The sequence below is a fragment of the Manis pentadactyla genome, chromosome X (genome assembly GCF_030020395.1).
Source record: "Manis pentadactyla isolate mManPen7 chromosome X, mManPen7.hap1, whole genome shotgun sequence".
NCBI classification, from domain to species: domain Eukaryota; kingdom Metazoa; phylum Chordata; class Mammalia; order Pholidota; family Manidae; genus Manis; species Manis pentadactyla.
In genome coordinates this window covers 102,595,025-102,612,348 of record NC_080038.1, presented here as the reverse complement: position 1 = coordinate 102,612,348, position 17,324 = coordinate 102,595,025, and the positions used below count along the sequence as shown (strand labels likewise).

General features: G+C 41.4%; 1 protein-coding gene across 3 annotated transcripts in view; it reads left to right on the top strand.

The window, feature by feature from the left end:
- The first annotated feature begins 308 nt into the window (after window positions 1-308).
- MORC4 (MORC family CW-type zinc finger 4) overlaps window positions 309-17,324 on the top strand; it is a 49,433-nt gene continuing 32,417 nt past the window's right edge. For 2 of the 3 annotated variants that reach the window (XM_036924983.2, XM_057495285.1), the window contains exons 1-4: window positions 309-671; window positions 790-862; window positions 6,674-6,806; window positions 16,566-16,783. In XM_036924983.2, coding sequence (XP_036780878.2) covers window positions 570-671; window positions 790-862; window positions 6,674-6,806; window positions 16,566-16,783 — 526 coding nt within the window. In that variant the 5' untranslated portion in view covers window positions 309-569. The remainder of the gene's footprint in view (window positions 672-789; window positions 863-6,673; window positions 6,807-16,565; window positions 16,784-17,324) is intronic. The other variant, XM_036924982.2, reaches the window with a different exon arrangement.

Here is a 17,324-nt window from a genome sequence, read left to right as displayed (position 1 = left end):
CCAGAGTAGTCCGAATGCTTTCCCATCACGCGAGCCTGCTATCTTCCCAGATAGCAAAACTGCAGTCTTTCGAATTTGTAGGACTTGTCTTAACCTGCCTGTTAGTCATGCGTCCGAAGTGGGACTCGGTTCCAGATATCCCTACACCCCCTCTCTGCTCTCTCCTTATTCCCGCCCCTCCCCTCTCCCCCGCCCCCGCCCCCTGCGCTTTCCCGCTCGACCGCCTGGCCTATGGCAAACGCCAATAATTAATTAGGGGCGGGGATCAAGGAACGTCTATAAATGGCCGCCATTTTCCCTTACGGCTTTGAGACCGCCCTTGCAGTCGGTGGGTCTGGAGAGGTGGTGACAGGGCTGGGCCGCCACTCGGCTCTCCCAGCCTCACCCCTCACCCCCGCCCGGGACAGGTGGCTGGAGCGCTCCCCGGCCCCGCCAGCCACGGGTGGAGCGTGCGAGGGCGGATCCCAGACGGTCGCCGCCTGCTGCGAGCGGGAGCGAGCGAAGGCTGGTTCTGGACGGCCGGGCGAGACGTCCGGCGGTAGCGGTTGAGTATCGTGGCGGCCAAAAAAATGCTTCTGAACCGAGGGTCCCCTGCAGGCCCTGGCGTGCCGGGCAGCGGGTTGCCCTGGCCGGGCGGGGTCCCTCAAGGCTTTGGGATCCGCCTGAGCACGGTAGGTCGGGGGCCGGAGGGGGCGGGCGCGCGCGCGGGTCCCGTGGCTGCGGGGGGCGCGTGGGGAGGGCCCGGCGAGCCGAGGCCTCACGTGGAACGGGACTTTCTCTCGCCCCCAGATGAGCCCCCGCTATCTACAGAGCAACTCCAACAGCCACACGCGACCCTTTGGTGCCATCGCGGAGCTGCTAGGTGAGTGGCGTGTAAGGGCCTGGCCGCTATCGCCCGAGTCAGTGGTTCCAACGTGGTGCCGCGGACGCGAGAGGAATGTGCGGAGCCGCGCGGGGCGGGCGGGCTCTGGGGTGGGGGCGTCGGGACCGGCCCCGGCTCCGCAGGCGGAGCAGGGGATCGGCGCTCTAGCCGGGGAGGAGGTTCCGCGAATAAAGTTGAGGAAACAAGGTGTGTCCAAAGAGTTAGAATTCCCGTGTGGTTTTTCTCTCTGGCTCGTGATGTTCCGGGCACTTTAGGATAGCTTAGTTAATAATCAAAGGGAGCTGCATAAAAATATCGGGCCCCAAGGCTGTTAGGCTCCCCAGGGACTGGCGAACCTACTACGGCGTCAAGCTAGCAAAGCGGCATTGTAGAGGACCAGGCAGGGTCAGGAGGAAAGGTCTGTAAAACGGAGTTCTTTAACTTTTGGGACCGGAGTCTGGGAATGATGGGACAGTCTCTTAAGAGATGACACGAGTGCATTTGGCTCCCTGTGACTCTGGAGGGTTGGGTCTGTCGTCCACGAGCGCCCTCACACCGCTGGAATGAATCCTGAGCACTTAACCTCTCGCTCCACCAATGTTTTGCTTTTAAAGCGTTTTCAGTTGATCCCTTGAAGCCAACTACCCCCAGCTTTTGCAGTAGTGTGCTAAATACTGTGTGGAAAGCAAAGAAAAACATTCCTAGACAAAAATGAAGCAGCATACAGAGCACATTATAAATGTTTCAAAAATGGAAAGAAGGGAGAGATGAGTAGGGAGCAAGGTAGCACTAAACATCTTGCAAATGGTATCAGAGCTCCCCAAATGAGCTTCAGTCCCTACTTAAGTAATTGCCATCCGTGCAGTATGAGCTGTCTTGAGCAAGAGATCAGTGGCAGCAGGATGAGGTGGTCAGGAGTTATTTGGAAGGGTGACAGGGAACTTTGATGATTAGTTTGACCATAACACAGAATGCCCACAATATGTATGACTGTTCATTAGAAGGTGCAGGGAAAAATTGACATTGACACATTTTGAATCCTAGAGAACAGGGACTACCTCTTTAAGGTTTTGTAGTATGCCTTGAGTGAAACTCTGTGCAGTGGAATAAGGTGTATCTGCATGTAACTTAAATGAAGAAGGGAGGGAAAAGTGACCATTTACTTAGTGGGAAATGGGAGACAATATGTTGTTCCTTCACAGTGGCACTGTTCAAAACAACTTTACTGGTGATCTGAAGAGTGTTCCATTTGTTATTTTGAATATATATGATTTTTGTCTTAAGCATTAATTTAAAGAACTAAAGTCTGGCCTAAGGTGTCCCATATGTGTACAAGTGTGTATGTGTATTACATACATGTACACACGTGCCTGCACACATACATACAAAGACACAGATTTTAAAACCAAATCACAGCTATTTGTGGACATACTCATAATAGGGAAAGGGAGAGCAGACTGTTAACTCATAACCCAAGGCTTTCATTTTAGGTTTTCTTTTAACAGTTTTCTCCTTCACTTAGGCATTCATTTTCTAGTGAATCATTCATTTAATAAATATTGAGTACTCACTGTGGGCAAGGCCACATGGTAGGTACAAAACTGAATACAACATGGATTTAGTCTTCTAGTGGGGGAGATAAAACTTGTACAGAAGGTTTCCACTTTATGTGCCAGCAAGATAGAAAGTGATACATCAGCAAAGGTACACTGAGTGCTGTGGGAGTTCAGAGGAAGGAGGGATGATTTCCAGCTTACCAGGAAGACGAGGGTTAGGAAAAGCTTTGTAGAGTAGGTGATATTTGAGCTGAGATTTGAAGGATTGGGACATGTGGATATTGGTGTGGGGAGGGGAGGGCATTCCAGGCAAAAGGAACAACTGCACGAACAAAGGCATGAAGAATACTGAGTAGCTGAGTTTAATTAGATCCTGGAGTTCCCAGATCTTAGAGAGCTTACAAAGAGCTTTCACAAATACATTTTTAACTACCCTTTGAGGTAGTTGGTATTCTTCTTCTCATCCTGCAGATAAGGACACAGAGGCTCAGAGAATTTAATGGACTTTTCCAAGGTTACATGTCTAGTAAGTAGTAGATCCAGGACCCAAACACAGGTCTTTTTACTCCGAATACTAAGTAGGTAATGAGGTTAGAAAGGCAGACAGGAACAAGGATGTGACTGGTTGTTCAGGTATTTGTCCTTTTAGTCTGGAGTTTTCTGAGCAGAGGAATGTCATGGTCAGAGCTGCACTTCAGGAAAGGTGATCTCGCAGCAGTGTATAGGATGGATTGGAGAAGAGAGAAACATGGCTTTGAAGGACAGGAGGTTATCTGAATAATCCAGATGAGAGGGCATAAACTCTGTAAACTAAGAAAGTGACAGTGGGAATAGAAATGACAAAATGTAAGACAGTACAGGGTAAGAGTGAGGGATAAAAAATGACTTTCAAATTTAAAACTTGTGGTCGTTTGAATGCCAGCATTATGTGAATTGAATGCTGACTACACACACACACATGCACACACACAGTTGATCCTTGAACAGTGAGGAGGCTAGGGGTGTCTACCTCCCATGCAGTTGAAAATCCTCATAAAACTTTTTGACTCCCCCCAAATTTAGCCACTAATAGCCTTTTGTTGACTGGAAGCCTTACTAATAACATAAATAGCCAATTAACACATATTTTTTATGTCATATGGATTACATACTGTATTCTTAAAGCAAAGTAAGCTAGAGAAAGGAAAATGTTTTTTTCAAATTGTTGTGTATCTCCAAAAATTTGTCCAATATATTTATTGAAAGAACGTCAATGTATAATTGGTCCTGGACAGTTCAGACTTCTGTTATTAAGGGTTAATTTTGTGTGTGTGTGTGTGTGTGTGTGTGTGTGTGTGTGTGTGTATTTTATATTTATTCAGAAGAAGAAGGATGGGCTTGTGTTGGAGAGGATGACGTCCTTGATTTTAGAGGAATACTCTTCAATACTTGGAGGATGCCTGTAGGGCAGCCGCTTGGCCCTCGCCACCGGGCAGTAACCCATGTTAGCCATACTCGTGGAAGAGGGGAGGATGGGAGGCTTGTGAAGCGCTACCTTAAAGCCATCTTCCACTCAGCATCCTGTCTTCCCTGGGGAGGGGGTTGTCATGGGACAGTTTCTGATCGCCTCCCAGGTTCTGATGAGATATGAGGCTTCAGTTGCAGTGCTTTTTTTAGAAGACCAGAGGGGGTGGGCCAGGTTAAGGGGATAAGATAGATTCCCTGGGATATGGTTTCTCATGCTCTTGCCTAAGTGGCAGGTGAGGATGGGGTAGAGATAGGGTCCTCCCACTAAGGGTAGTAGTGGCCAGGGGAGGAGAGAGAAGTCTCTGTGGGATCTGGTAGCACAAGACATCCCAGGCGTGTAATGCAGCTCTCGCCTAAGTGGATGGCAAGGGGAGAGGAGTGGAGGTTCTCTCACTGTCCTACCTGTTCATAGGCTGGGTGGACTGGGCTCCAGAAGATAGATTCCCCTGGGATCTGACAGCATATGCTATATGTTGACATATTTTTCAAGGCTTAAGCAGCAAGAGGTAGGATTGAAACTAGCCACCAGATTGATGCTGTATATTTATAAGTTCATTTGTTGAGGTTGACCTTGTTATTATAATTTCATTTGTTGAGTGAAAGGCCACTTAAAACAAAGTGGGTGCAAAGCTGTGCTTACTGCAGCCTGCCTATCTGCTGATGTCTTGTTCTCTGCTGCTGCAGCTAGCTACTCCTGGTTTCCTGCACGTCCCCGCCCCCCTGTACTCCACCAGCTTCCAGCCAAGGAGATAAAAATGTCTAGCTGCTCCTGGCAGCTACCTTGTAACTCCTGAAGTGCCAGTATTAAAACTCTTTGTTGTGCTCGTATAAAAAAACACCCAGGAAAGTTTGGGCAAAATTTGCAGTACAGAGGAAAAAAGTAATAAGGAGTGATCCTGTGAAAGGGCTATGAGCGGGATTCATTGAATGCATTGCTGCATAAATGCAGAATTGGAATTGATATATATGTGTTATGTATTTGAATTGTGAATGTTCATAAAACATTAGACAAAAATTTTTTTATGTCCAAACTTTTCAAAGTGGAAATGATGTCTTGTTGGTTGATAAGTTAAAGATATCAGTCTCAGCACCTCTGGCTTTTTGCCATGATAGGCCCCAAAACAATTCAGGGCCTGCTTGCCAAGTAGTTTCTTGAAACAACATAGGTAGCTTCACAGTGTTGAGTCTTTCTGTCAGTTAAAGAAAAAAACTGCCTCTTACACAAAGTAAAACACTATGTTTATTGTTGTTATAAAGTAAAATGCTCTATTTATTATTACAAAGCCTCTATTGCATGTCAAGCCTAAAATTCCCACCAAAAGTGGGCTCACATGGTTTACCACATAACACAGGGCTTTGGCTACACCTAGTCCTTCAAGACTGACTGTCTCAGACCCCTTAACTTCCTTCTGGGGCTATTAGCAATACCTTCCTGCTGTTAAGACTTTTTGGATTACAATCATTTTTTATCAGTGCCGTCATGGCCCTTGAAGTTAATCTGTGTCTTGTTTTATTTGATAGACATTCCACACATCCAAGTGGTTGTAAATGATACTGTTAATTATACTGTAAAAGTTGCTATTTTGGATATGTGTAGTAATTCTCTTGCTCATAAGGGATGCTCCCAGTGGAGAAATGACAGGATTTGAACAGTACTAGTGGGACAGGTATATAGAACTGGGACCCCATCAGGATCTCTCAGCCAGCCACATGGTCTTAGAGCAGTACAGGATGCTAGGGAAAGGGAAGGAGGTGGAAGGGAAGGTCTTTGTCTTGACTGAAGAGCTAGTAGAGACAAGAGTCTTAAAGAAGCTATCCAACAGATTGCACAAACTACCCGCCTGCTGGGGCTGGTGAGCCTAAATGAGACTTTTGCACCACATGTGTCAATAAACTGGCGCCTGTGACAAAATCATGTGGCTGGCCACTAGACAATAGCACACCCTGGGGTGGATATGACACATATATCAGAATATCTGATGTCTTTGGAGTCTTAAATAATTAACACGAAGACCTAACTCAGGAGGGGTTGTCAAACTTCCTATATACATTTTTTGTCTACTTTAATTCTCTGGTCTCTGTTTAATGAGGGTTGGACAGCTTCACCTTTGACTATTACAGAGTACCTAAGCAGAATCACTGCTTCTCTCTAAGCATACTGTTGTCATCCCTGGGATCTAGGCAGGCAATTAAATGTTTTGATTTTAATCTCTAACTCTTCCAGTGCTTCTCAGGCTACAACAGGGATGGTGATAGTATCTGTGTTCTTTAACAAAGGAGGTGATGTAAAACAGTAGAAAACAGTTTTCACAAATGAATTGTAACTGTGTAATATTCATCTATGTATACCAAAATTGCCAATTCAACTCTTCTCCATAGCCACCCTATACTGTATGTGTTCATGAGCAGTAAAGTAAGTAAAAGACAAGAATAAGATAAAAATGGAACAGAATCCTCTGTATATAGGAGTTATTTTTCCTGCAGACCCCGAAGTTTGAAGGGAGGAAGGCAGATTGCAGATCAGTCATTATATGAAATCTAGAAATCAACTTCATAAGCCCATCTGCCATCATAGCTGTTGTTCTCTGTAACCTAGTAAGTGCATAACTATTAATGCTCCCTGCTTACCTTCTGGGATATCCACGTGAAGGGAATAAAGAACAGTTTCTATGTCTTAGGGGCACTGAACTAGAGATTTTAATCAAATATTAGGAAATGAGGTCTAATCACAGATTTCTACTTTTTGCAGATAATGCTGTAGATCCAGATGTTTCTGCCAGGACAGTCTTTATAGATGTTGAGAATATCAGTAATGAATCTTGTTTGACCTTTACTGATGACGGATGTGGGATGACACCTGTTAAACTACACCGAATGCTCAGGTAAAAAGGCCTTTTTTATTTTTCTCTTGTTGAGTTCATGAACTCTATTTAAGGCTTGATACTTTCTTTAATATTTTACTTTCCTTTTATTCATTCAACAAATATTCATTGGGCATCTATTATGTGCCAGGGCACTGGTTATGAAATAGACACTGTTCTTGCCCTCACAGTATATACAGTCTAGCTGGCAGAATCATATTCTAGCTGGCAATTCAGATCAAAATTAAGCATAATCATAATAAAAAGTGGTAAGTACATATAATGATAGGAAAGTATAGGATGCAATGGGATAAGTCAGCAGGGGAACTCAATCTAATCCAGTAGGTCAGGAAGAACCTCTTAGATGAAGTGGTATTTAAGCTGAGATCTAAGGGTGAGTAGTAGAATTTAACAAGGTAAAGGAGTAGGGGTCAAGGGATGAGTTCAAGCAAAGAGAACAGCAAGTGTAAAAGCCTAAAGGTCTCAACTGGTCACCTTCTGAGATTTATATTAACCTAAACCAAATCTTAGGTAAGAAATATTAGAGTTGGGACGATTTGTGGGTGAAATCAAGTGCCATCAAAGAGAAATAGAAGTCAATTACACACATAATCTTCAAAGGTTTTGGAATATAATTGCAAAGTTAGGAAATTCTCTTTTCTAACTGCTGAAGCCTAGTGATAGAGATTTCTGTTGCCATGCTCAGTTCATATAATTACTTTAAAAGGCTTGTAGTTGAGACTGTTAAGTTTGTACTTAATTATCTTCACATATCACTCAGTGAAGGATGAGTGTTTCCTCAACTCCTTCCATCTTCCATTTTTAGCAGATGAGGGTGATTATTCTCCATGTGGCTTCCTGAACTAGTGTGTGCAGCATGAGTAACAGTGAAGGGGTGCAGTGGTGGAGGGAAAGGGTTCTGAACTGTAAAAGTGAAAAACATCCATTTGGTTGTAATTCTCCGAAGGTATTCTAATTCTCTAACCCCATTTGTAAGGAAATCCCTTTGTCAGTCAAAGAAAATAAATGAAATTTGGGCACAGCCAGTTATAAATGTGGTTTTTTTAAATCTTTTCACTGTTTTGATAGTTTCAAGTAGCAAAATGTTTCTGGTTTTGTTTTTGGTATCATTAATGTACAATTACTTATACAACATTATAGTTACTAGACTCCCCCTATTACCAAGTCCCTCCCAAATACCCCATTACAGTCACTGTCCATCAGTGTACTAAGATGCTATAGAATCATGACTTGTCTTCTCGGTATATACTGCTTTTCCTGTGTCCCCCAACTCCCCGCTGCATTATGTGTGCTAATTGTAATGCCCCTTTTCCCCCCTTATCCCTTCCTTCCCACCCATCTTCCCCTGTCCCTTTCCCTTTGGTAACTGTTAGTCCATTCTTTGGTTCTGTGAGTCTGCTGCTGTTTTATTCCTTCGGTTTTTGCTTTGTTGTTTATACTCCACAGATGAGTGAAATTGTCTTTCACCACTTGGCTTATTTCACTGAACATAATACCCTCTAGCTCCATCCAGGTTGTTGCAAATGGTAGTATTTTTTTCCTTCTTATGGCTGAATAATATTGCATTGTGTATATGTACCACATCTTTATCCATTCATCTACTGATGGACACTTAGGTTGCTTCCATTTCTTGGCTATTGTAAATAGTGATGCAATAAACATAGGGGTGCATATGTCTTTTTCAAACTGGGCTGCTGCATTCTTAGGGTAAATTCCTAGGAGTGGAATTCCTGGGTCTAATGGTATTTCTATTTTTAGTTTTTTAGGAACCACCATACTGCTTTCCACAATGGTTGAACTAATTTACATTCCCACCAGCAGCGTAGGAAGGTTACCCTTTCTCCACACCCTCACCAACATTTGTTGTTGTTTGTCTTTTGGATGTTGGCCATCCTAACTGGTGTAAGGTGATATCTCATTGTGGTTTTAATTCACATTTCTCTGATGATTAGCGATGTGGAGCATCTTTTCATGTGCCTGTTGGCCATCTGAATTTCTTCCTTGGAGAAGTGTCTGTTCAGTTCCTCTGCCCATTTTTTAATTGGATTATTTGCTTTTTGTTTGTTGAGGTGTGTGAGCTCTTTATATATTTTGGATGTCAACCTCTTATCAGATATGTCATATATGAATATATTGTCCCATACTGTAGGACGTCTTTTTGTTCTACTGATGGTGTCCTTTGCTGTACAGAAGCTTTTTAGTTTGATATAGTCCCACTTGTTCATTTTTGCTTTTGTTTCCTTTGCCCGGGGAGATATGTTCATGAAGAAGTCGCTCATGTTTATGTCCAAGAGATTTTTGCCTATGTTTTTTTCTAGGAGTTTTATGGTTTCATGACTTACATTCAGGTCTTTGATCGATTTGGAGTTTACTTTTGTATATGGGGTTAGACAATAATCCAGTTTCATTCTCTTACATGTAGCTGTCCAGTTTTGCCAACACCAGCTGCTGAAGAGGCTGTCATTTCCCCATTGTATGTCCATGGCTCCTTTATCGTATATTAATTGACCATATATGCTTGTATTTATATCTGGGCTCTCTAGTCTGTTCCATTGGTCTATGGGTCTGTTCTTATGGCAGTACCAAATTGTCTTCATTACTGTGGTTTTGTAGTAGAGCTTGAAGTCAGGGAGCATAATTCCCCGTTTTATTCTTCCTTCTCTGGATTGCTTTGGCTATTTGGAGTCTCTTGTGGTTCCATATGAATTTTAGAACTGTTTGTTCTAGTTCATTGAAGAATGCTATAGGTATTTTGATAAGGATTGCATTGAGTCTGTAGATTGCTTTAGGCAGGATGACCATTTTGACAATATTAATTCTTCCTATTGATGAGCACGGGATGTGTTTCCATTTATTGGTATCTTCTTTAATTTCTCTCTTGAGGGTCTTGTAGTTTTCAGAATAAAAGTCTTTCACTTCCTTGGTTAGGTTTATTCCTAGGTATTTTATTATTTTGGATGCAATTGTGAATGGAATTGTTTTCCTGATTTCTCTTTCTGCTAGTTCATCGTTAGTGTATAGGAATGCAACAGATTTCTGTGTATGAATTTTGTATCCCAGAACTTCGCTGAATTCAGATGTTAGATCTAGTAGTTTTAGAGTGGATTCTTTAGGGTTTTTTGTGTACGATATCATGTCATCTGCAAACAGGGACAATTTGACTTCTTCCTTACCAATCTGGATGCTTTTATTCCTTTGTTTCGTCTGATTGCCATGGCTAGGACCTCCAGAACTATGTTGAATAACAGTGGGGAGAGTTGGGAATCCTTGTCTTGTTCCCAATCTTAAAGGAAGAGCTTTCAGCTTCTCACTGTTAAGTATAATGTTGGCTGTGGGTTTGTCATATATGGCCTTTATTATGTTGAGGTACTTGCCCTCTATACCCATTTTGTTGGGTGTTTTTATGATGAATGGATGTTGAATTTTGTCGAATGCTTTGTGAGCATCTGTGGAGATGATATGTGGTTTTTGTCCTTTTTGTTGATGTAGAGGATGATGTTAATGGATTTTCGAATGTTGTATCATCCTTGCATCCCTGGGATGAATCCCACTTGATCATGATGGATGATCTTTTTTATGTATTTTTGAATTCAGTGTGCTAATATTTTCTTGAGTATTTTTGCATCTATGTTCATCAGGGATATTGGTCTGTAATTTTCTTTTTTTGTGGTGTCTTTGCCTGGTTTTGGTATTAAAGTGATATTGACCTCATAGAATGAGTTTGGAAGTATTCCCTCCTCTTCTACTTCTTGGAAAACTTTAAGGAGGATGGGTATTAGGTCTTCACTAAATGTGTGATAAAATTCAGCAGTGAAACCATCTGGTGCAGAGGTTTTGTTCTTAGGTAGTTTTTTGATTACCAGTTCAATTTCTTTGTTGATAATTTGTCTATTCAGATTTTCTGTTTCTTCCTGGGTCAGCCTTGGAAGGATGTATTTTTCTAGAAAGTTGTCCATTTCTTCTAGGTTATCCAGTTGGGTACCATTTAATTTTTCATAGTATTCTCTCATAATTCTTTGTATTTCTGTGGTGTCTGTAGTGATTTTTCCTTTCTCATTTCTGATTCTGTTTATGTGAGTAGACTCTCTTTTTTTCTTGATAAGTCTGGCTAGGCGTTTATCTATTTTGTTTATTTTCTCGAAGAACCAGTTCCTGCTTTCATTGATTCTTTCTATTGTTTTATTCTTCTCAATTTTATTCATTTATGCTCTAATGTTTATTATGTCCCTCCTTCTACTGACTTTGGGCCTCATTTGTTCTTCCTTTTCTAGTTTCATTAATTGTGAGTTTAGACTGTTCATTGGGAATTGTTTTTCTTTCTTGAGATAGGCCTGTACTGGAATATATTTCCCTCTTAGCACGGCCTTTGCTGCGTCCCACAAATTTTGTGGTGTTGAATTATTGTTGTCATTTGTCTCCAATATTGCTTGATCTGTTTTTATTTGGTAATTGATCCATTGATTATTTAGGAGCATGTTATTAAGCCTCCATGTGTTTGTGGGCTTTTTCGTTTTCTTTGTGTAATTTATTTCTAGTTTCATACCTTTGTGATCTGAGAAGCTGGTTGGTACAATTTCAGTCTTTTTGAATTTACTGAGGTTCTTTTTGTGGCCTAGTATATGATCTATTCTTGAAAATATTCCATGTGCACTTGAGAAGAATGTGTATCGTGTTGCTTTTGGATGGAGTGTTCTGTAGATGTCCATTAGGTCCATCTGTTCTAATAGGTTGTTCAGTGCCTTGATCTCTTTACTTATTTTCTGTCTGGTGGATCTGTCCTTTGGAGTGAGTGGTGTGTTGAAGTCTCCTAAAGTGAATGCATTGCATTCTATTTCCCCGTTTAATTCTTTTAGTATTTGTTTCACATATGGAGGTACATAGATATTTATAATAGTTATATCCTCTTGTTGGACTGACCCCTTTATCGTTATGTAATGTCCTTCTTTGTCTCTTGTTACTTTCTTGGTTTTGAAGTCTATTTTGTCTGATATAAGTACTGCAACTCCTGCTTTTTTCTCCCTATTAGTTGCATGAAATATGTTTTTCCATCTTTTTACTTTCAGTCTGTGTATGTCTTTGGGTTTGAAGTGAGTCCCTTGTGGGCAGCATATTGATAGGTCTTGTTTTTTTATCCATTCAGTGACTCTATGTCTTTTGATTGGTGCATTGAGACCATTTACATTTAGGGTGATTATCGGTAGGTATGTGCTTATTGCCATTGCAGGCTTTAGATTTGTGGTTACCAAAGGTTCAAGGGTAATTCCCTTACTATCTAACAGTCTAATTTAACTCACTTTGTATGCTATTACAAATACAACCTAAAGTTTCTTCTTTTTTGCCTCCTTTTTCTTTTTCTTCCTCCTCCATTCTATGAATGTTATGAATCATATTCTGTACTCTTAGTCTATCCCTTGGGTGACATCTGTTTATCCTTAGGAATACTGCCATCTATAGGGGTCCCTCCAAAATGCACTGTAGAGGTGGTTTGTGGGAGTTAAATTCTCTCAGCTTTTGCTTATCTGAAAATTGTTTAATCCCTCCTTCAAATTTAAATGATAACCTTGTCAGGTAGAGTGTTCTTGGTTGAAGACCCTTCTGCTTCATTGCATTAAATATATCATGCCACTCCCTTCTGACCTGTATAGTTTCTGTTGAGAAGTCTGATGATAGCCTGATGGGTTTTCCTTTGTATGTGATCTTTTTGCTCTCTCTGGCTGCTTTTCATACTCTGTCTTTATCTTTGATCTTTGCCATTTTAATTATTATATGTTTTGATGTTGTCTTCCTTGGGTCCCTTGTGTTGGGAGATCTGTGCACCTCCATGGCTTGAGAGACTATCTCCTTCCCCAGATTGGGTAAGTTTTCAGCGATTACCTCCTCAATAACACTTTCTATCCCCTTTTCTCTCTCTTCCTCTTCTGGTACCCCTATAATGCGAATATTGTTCCATCTGAATTAGTCACACAGTTATCTCAATATTCTTTCATTCTTAGAGATTCTTTTTTCTCTCTGTGCCTCAGTTTCTTTGTATTCCTCTTCTCTAATTTCTGTTCCATTTACTGTCTCTTCTACTACATCTAATCTGCTTTTAAATCCCTCCATTGTATGTTTCATTGAATTTCTTAATGATTGAGTCTCCGACTTAAATTCATTCCTGAGTTCTGGAATATTTTTTTGTACCTCCATAAGCATGTTTATGATTTTTATTTTGAACTCTCTTTCAGGAAGATTGGTGAGTTCGGTTTCATTTGGCACTTTTTCTGGGGTTTGTGAGATTTTGGTATGAACTAGATCCTTTTGACGTTTCATATTTCTATGTGGTGTCCTCTAGTGCCCAGAAGCTGCAGTCTCTGGAGCTGCTCATCCCCTACAGTGAGGTTGGGGGTCATTGGGGAGTCGAGCTGGTGCCTGGGGAGAGGAAAGATCTGTTTCCTGATTCCCATCATCAGTTCCTGTCTCCAGTATCACAGCCAGTGGGCCAAGCACACAGGTTTAAGCCTCTATGCTTTGTGTCTATAGCTGTTGTAGGTGGGACCTCCCTCTGGCTGGCCTAACGCCAGTGCAGTGACTGCTGGTTTGCGAGCCGGTGCTGTCAAGCCAGGAGGAAGGCTCGGCAGGCTGCATGTCACAGTGGGGGCCTCGGAGCTGAGCAGCCAGCCAGGGGGAAGGAGTGCCCAAAGCTACTCAAAGTTTGCAACCTGCTGGGCAGAGTGCGCTCAGACAACCTTGTCCAGCTCTTCCTTCTCCTATGCAGCAAGCTCTGTGCAAACCCCGCCCCTTCAGCAGCCCTCTCGCTGCTAGGAAGCCTCTCAGCCCGCCTCCCTTTCCCCTGTAACAGAGCGACCGGATGTGGATCCCGTCCTCCACAAACAGCCAGAATGTCCATCTCTCAGGCAACTCCGCCTGTCCCAGCTCCCCAACCTCCAGAGCACCACATAGTTTAGGTTTCTGCTCGCAAAGCAAATCTCCAGGGCTAGTTGTTCAGCAGTCCCAGGCTTCCACCTCCTCCCCACTCCAGTTCTCTTCCTCCTGCCAGTGAGCTGGGGTGGGGGAAGGGCTTGGGTCCTGCCGGATCAGAGCTTTGGTATGTTACCCTGTTTCGTGAGGTGTGCTCTGTTCATGAGGTCTGTATGCAGTCTGGTTCAGCCTTCTTTCCTGTTGCTGTTTTAGGTTTGGTTGTATTAATGAACTATATTTTCATACTATTTGTGGTTTTGGGAGGAGTTCTCTGTCTAACCTCTCATGCCACCATCTTGAATCCATCCAAACCCCTTTTGTATGTCAACACTGTTGTCTCTTACGTCAGACTTACTTAATGAACAGGAGTGACTGAGTGAAGAGAAACCATCTGTTTAAGCCAGGATATGACTGAAAAGTTAGTGAGCTATACTGAACTATATAAAATTCATTCCTACAATTCTGTTTATTGTGAGGGCATTTATATTAGGTAGTTATTTGATTGGTACCTGGCATCCATTCTGCAACTTTCAGTTAAATAGAATACCTCACATGGGAACGTAAGTAGAGTGAAAGAACACATCGGAAGAGTGAGGTCAAACATAACAACAAAAACAAAATCCAGAGCTTCCAGCTTTTGTCTGCTCATTATTCTTATCCTTTTCCATTTCTGTTTCTGGCCCTGACCTACTACTTACCTTCTCAACCTTATATGGTCATTTGGTCTCCCCAAGCTAAGTAACACAGTAAAGGTTTATACTTACAAAGGGAGAAAGATGATAGATGGCAGAAGAGGCAGCAGTGGCTAGGAAATGAAAGGAGTAATATAGTCGCCCTGTTTTCACTTCACCACTTTCCTTTGACCACCTAATTGAAGCTTTTGTCGTATTAGAAAAGGATTAAGTCCAAATAACCCTATACAGCTGACCCTTGTACAACATGGGTTTGAACTAAGCAGGTCCACTTATATACAGGGAAGTTTTTCAGTAAATATATTGGAAAATTTAGGAGGGATTTGTGACAATTTGAAAAAAGCCTTCTTTTCTCTAGTTTATGTTATTGTTAGAATACAGTGCATAATCCATGTAACATGCAGAATATATATTAATCAACTGTTTGTTATCGGTAAGGCTTCCTGTCAACAGTAGGCTATTAGTGGTTAAGGTTTTGGGGAGGCAAAAGTTACATGTGGATTTGCAACTGTGCAGGGAGTTGGCATGCTTAACCCTCCTGTTGTTCAAGGGTCAGCTGTAGATTTATTTCACGTGCTAGGTAAAAATTAATGTTTATGAAGACCCCTGAGTTTTAGATACGACATTTGATCTGAAGTAGAGGTAGAAGTAGCGAATAGCACATGACAATTCTCTGAATGGCTTCTAGAGTTAGTTTAATTAGAGTTTGAATACTGCTTTATAACATAACATATTATGCATATAGTATATAATTTAATTCTACTAACATACCCATCTTTTCTAGGCAATTCTTCCACAAGAGGAATAGGAATGCTTGAATCTTACTGACTTCTATAGGTTTATTTCCTGGAATATTAAGGCCCATAGACTGCAGAAACTCAATACTCTTGGTATTACCTTTTTCTGTGGTTAGCTTGATTTGTACAAAGCTTCTGTACACCTCAGCCCTGCGCAAAAGAGTAAGAGCCCAGGCCAAGCTGCTCAACCATGACATATAGACTACTTGTTTTATTGATGTTGGGAAAGCATCTAATCTATAATATACATAATCCTTCCTTAGACTGTAAACCAGGAGGGCAAGAATCATGTCTGTTTTATTAACAGTTGTGCCTTCAGTGCTTAGCACAATGCATGTCATACAGTAGGTACTTAGTAAATATTTATTGAATGAATGGTAGTGTATAATGTTGTGAATTTAGTCAATCTGGAGAGAAGCAATCCATAAAATTATTTTTATTTGTGGTGAGAGAAGATAGATGAGGAAGGTTGTCATTTTCTAGATTTCATATCTTTGATTGTTTTGGTTCTTTTATTTTGTCATGTGTTTAAATAGAGACTATGAGAAAGGGGGAAGGATCTGGCTCCCAGGTTACACTGATCCTAAGGGGCTCCAGAGATTGTAGAAGTGACTCAGTGAAAGGCCCTTAATAAAACAAGAGAGACTTTCTCCTTCAGCTGTTTGCTGATATTCAGAGGAAGAACTACCTATTTTTTTATCCCTTGGCCACATTCCAGTGAACTGTCCCAGAAGATAGAGCAGAGGGTAAGAACTGGAAGGGTTATCCTTTGGGTAGAGAGTTGCAATTGTCAAGCTATATTACCTCTGACTTTCAGATTTTTAAAGAGTGATACAACCAGGTTAGGGGATGCCTACATTAGTACCTCTGACTAGTGCCACTACCTGGTACTTTTGTTACCCTCTCTAGGTTGTACTCTGAGATAACCACCCTTTTCACCCACCCTAACTTTAATATTAGCAATCAGAGCCATTATATCTAGACAAGAAAGGCAGCTGCCCAGGGCGTTCTCCAGTTCTGTGTGTTAGTCATTGAAAAGAGGGTGCCTTTACATTTTTAAAGGGTGACTATAATGGGCTGGAAGTTTTTATATATACACAAAACCCAGGAAAATCATTCCCATTACTCCATAGTAATTTCCTATGTTTTTTACTGAGTTTTGCCCAGAAATACCGAAAGGAAGAAGAAAGGAGGGACTTTTTAACAAGTGTTCTTCATTTGTAAGCCAAACATTCTGCCTGTCACCTATCTTAGGATACTTCTTACCTTTCTCATTTCTTTTTTATGATACCTTTTTTCTTGTATATTTACAGCTTTGGCTTTACAGATAAAGTAGAAAAGAAGAGCCAGTGTCCCATTGGGGTCTTTGGTAATGGTTTCAAGTCAGGCTCCATGCGGCTGGGAAAGGACACTCTTGTCTTCACCAAGAATGGGTGTTATCTCACTGTTGGACTCCTATCACAGTCCTATCTGGAATGCATCCAGGCCCAGGCAGTTATTGTGCCAATTGTTCCATTCAGCGAGCAAAGCAATATCCTTTCTGGAAATGGAGAATATTGGTAAAAAAATTAGTCTAATCTATTTTGGTAGAAACCTCTTTCTTCAGGTCAGATCCAGCTATCAAAATTTTTCATATTTAAAAAGGTATTCAAATGTCTTTCTTACATTTAACTAGAATTTCACCCTGTTAAGTACTTCTAAAATAAGTGGACCACTGACAGAAGCTAAGAAATGGTTTTGTTGTATCAAAATTTTCATTGTTACAGGATTTGATCTGTGTAGTATCTTCCCCCTACATATCATCTTCCCCCTATACCACTACCATGATAAAGTTCCCAGGGCCTTTTTTCTCCCCTAAGAGTATTTTAGCATCATGCTCTAGTAACCTACTATTCATCAGCTTATCTGATAGCAAAATAGTTCATTTCCCTATACCTAGACAAGCTATTATTTCTGTTAGACACCACGTTGTGTTAACCCAAGCAGTATAGTTTGAACTCACTGCTTCCAAAGAGTCTAAAAATTAAGCTTTTGATCTATTTCTTAGATGCAGGACTGTCTTTGTTTACATT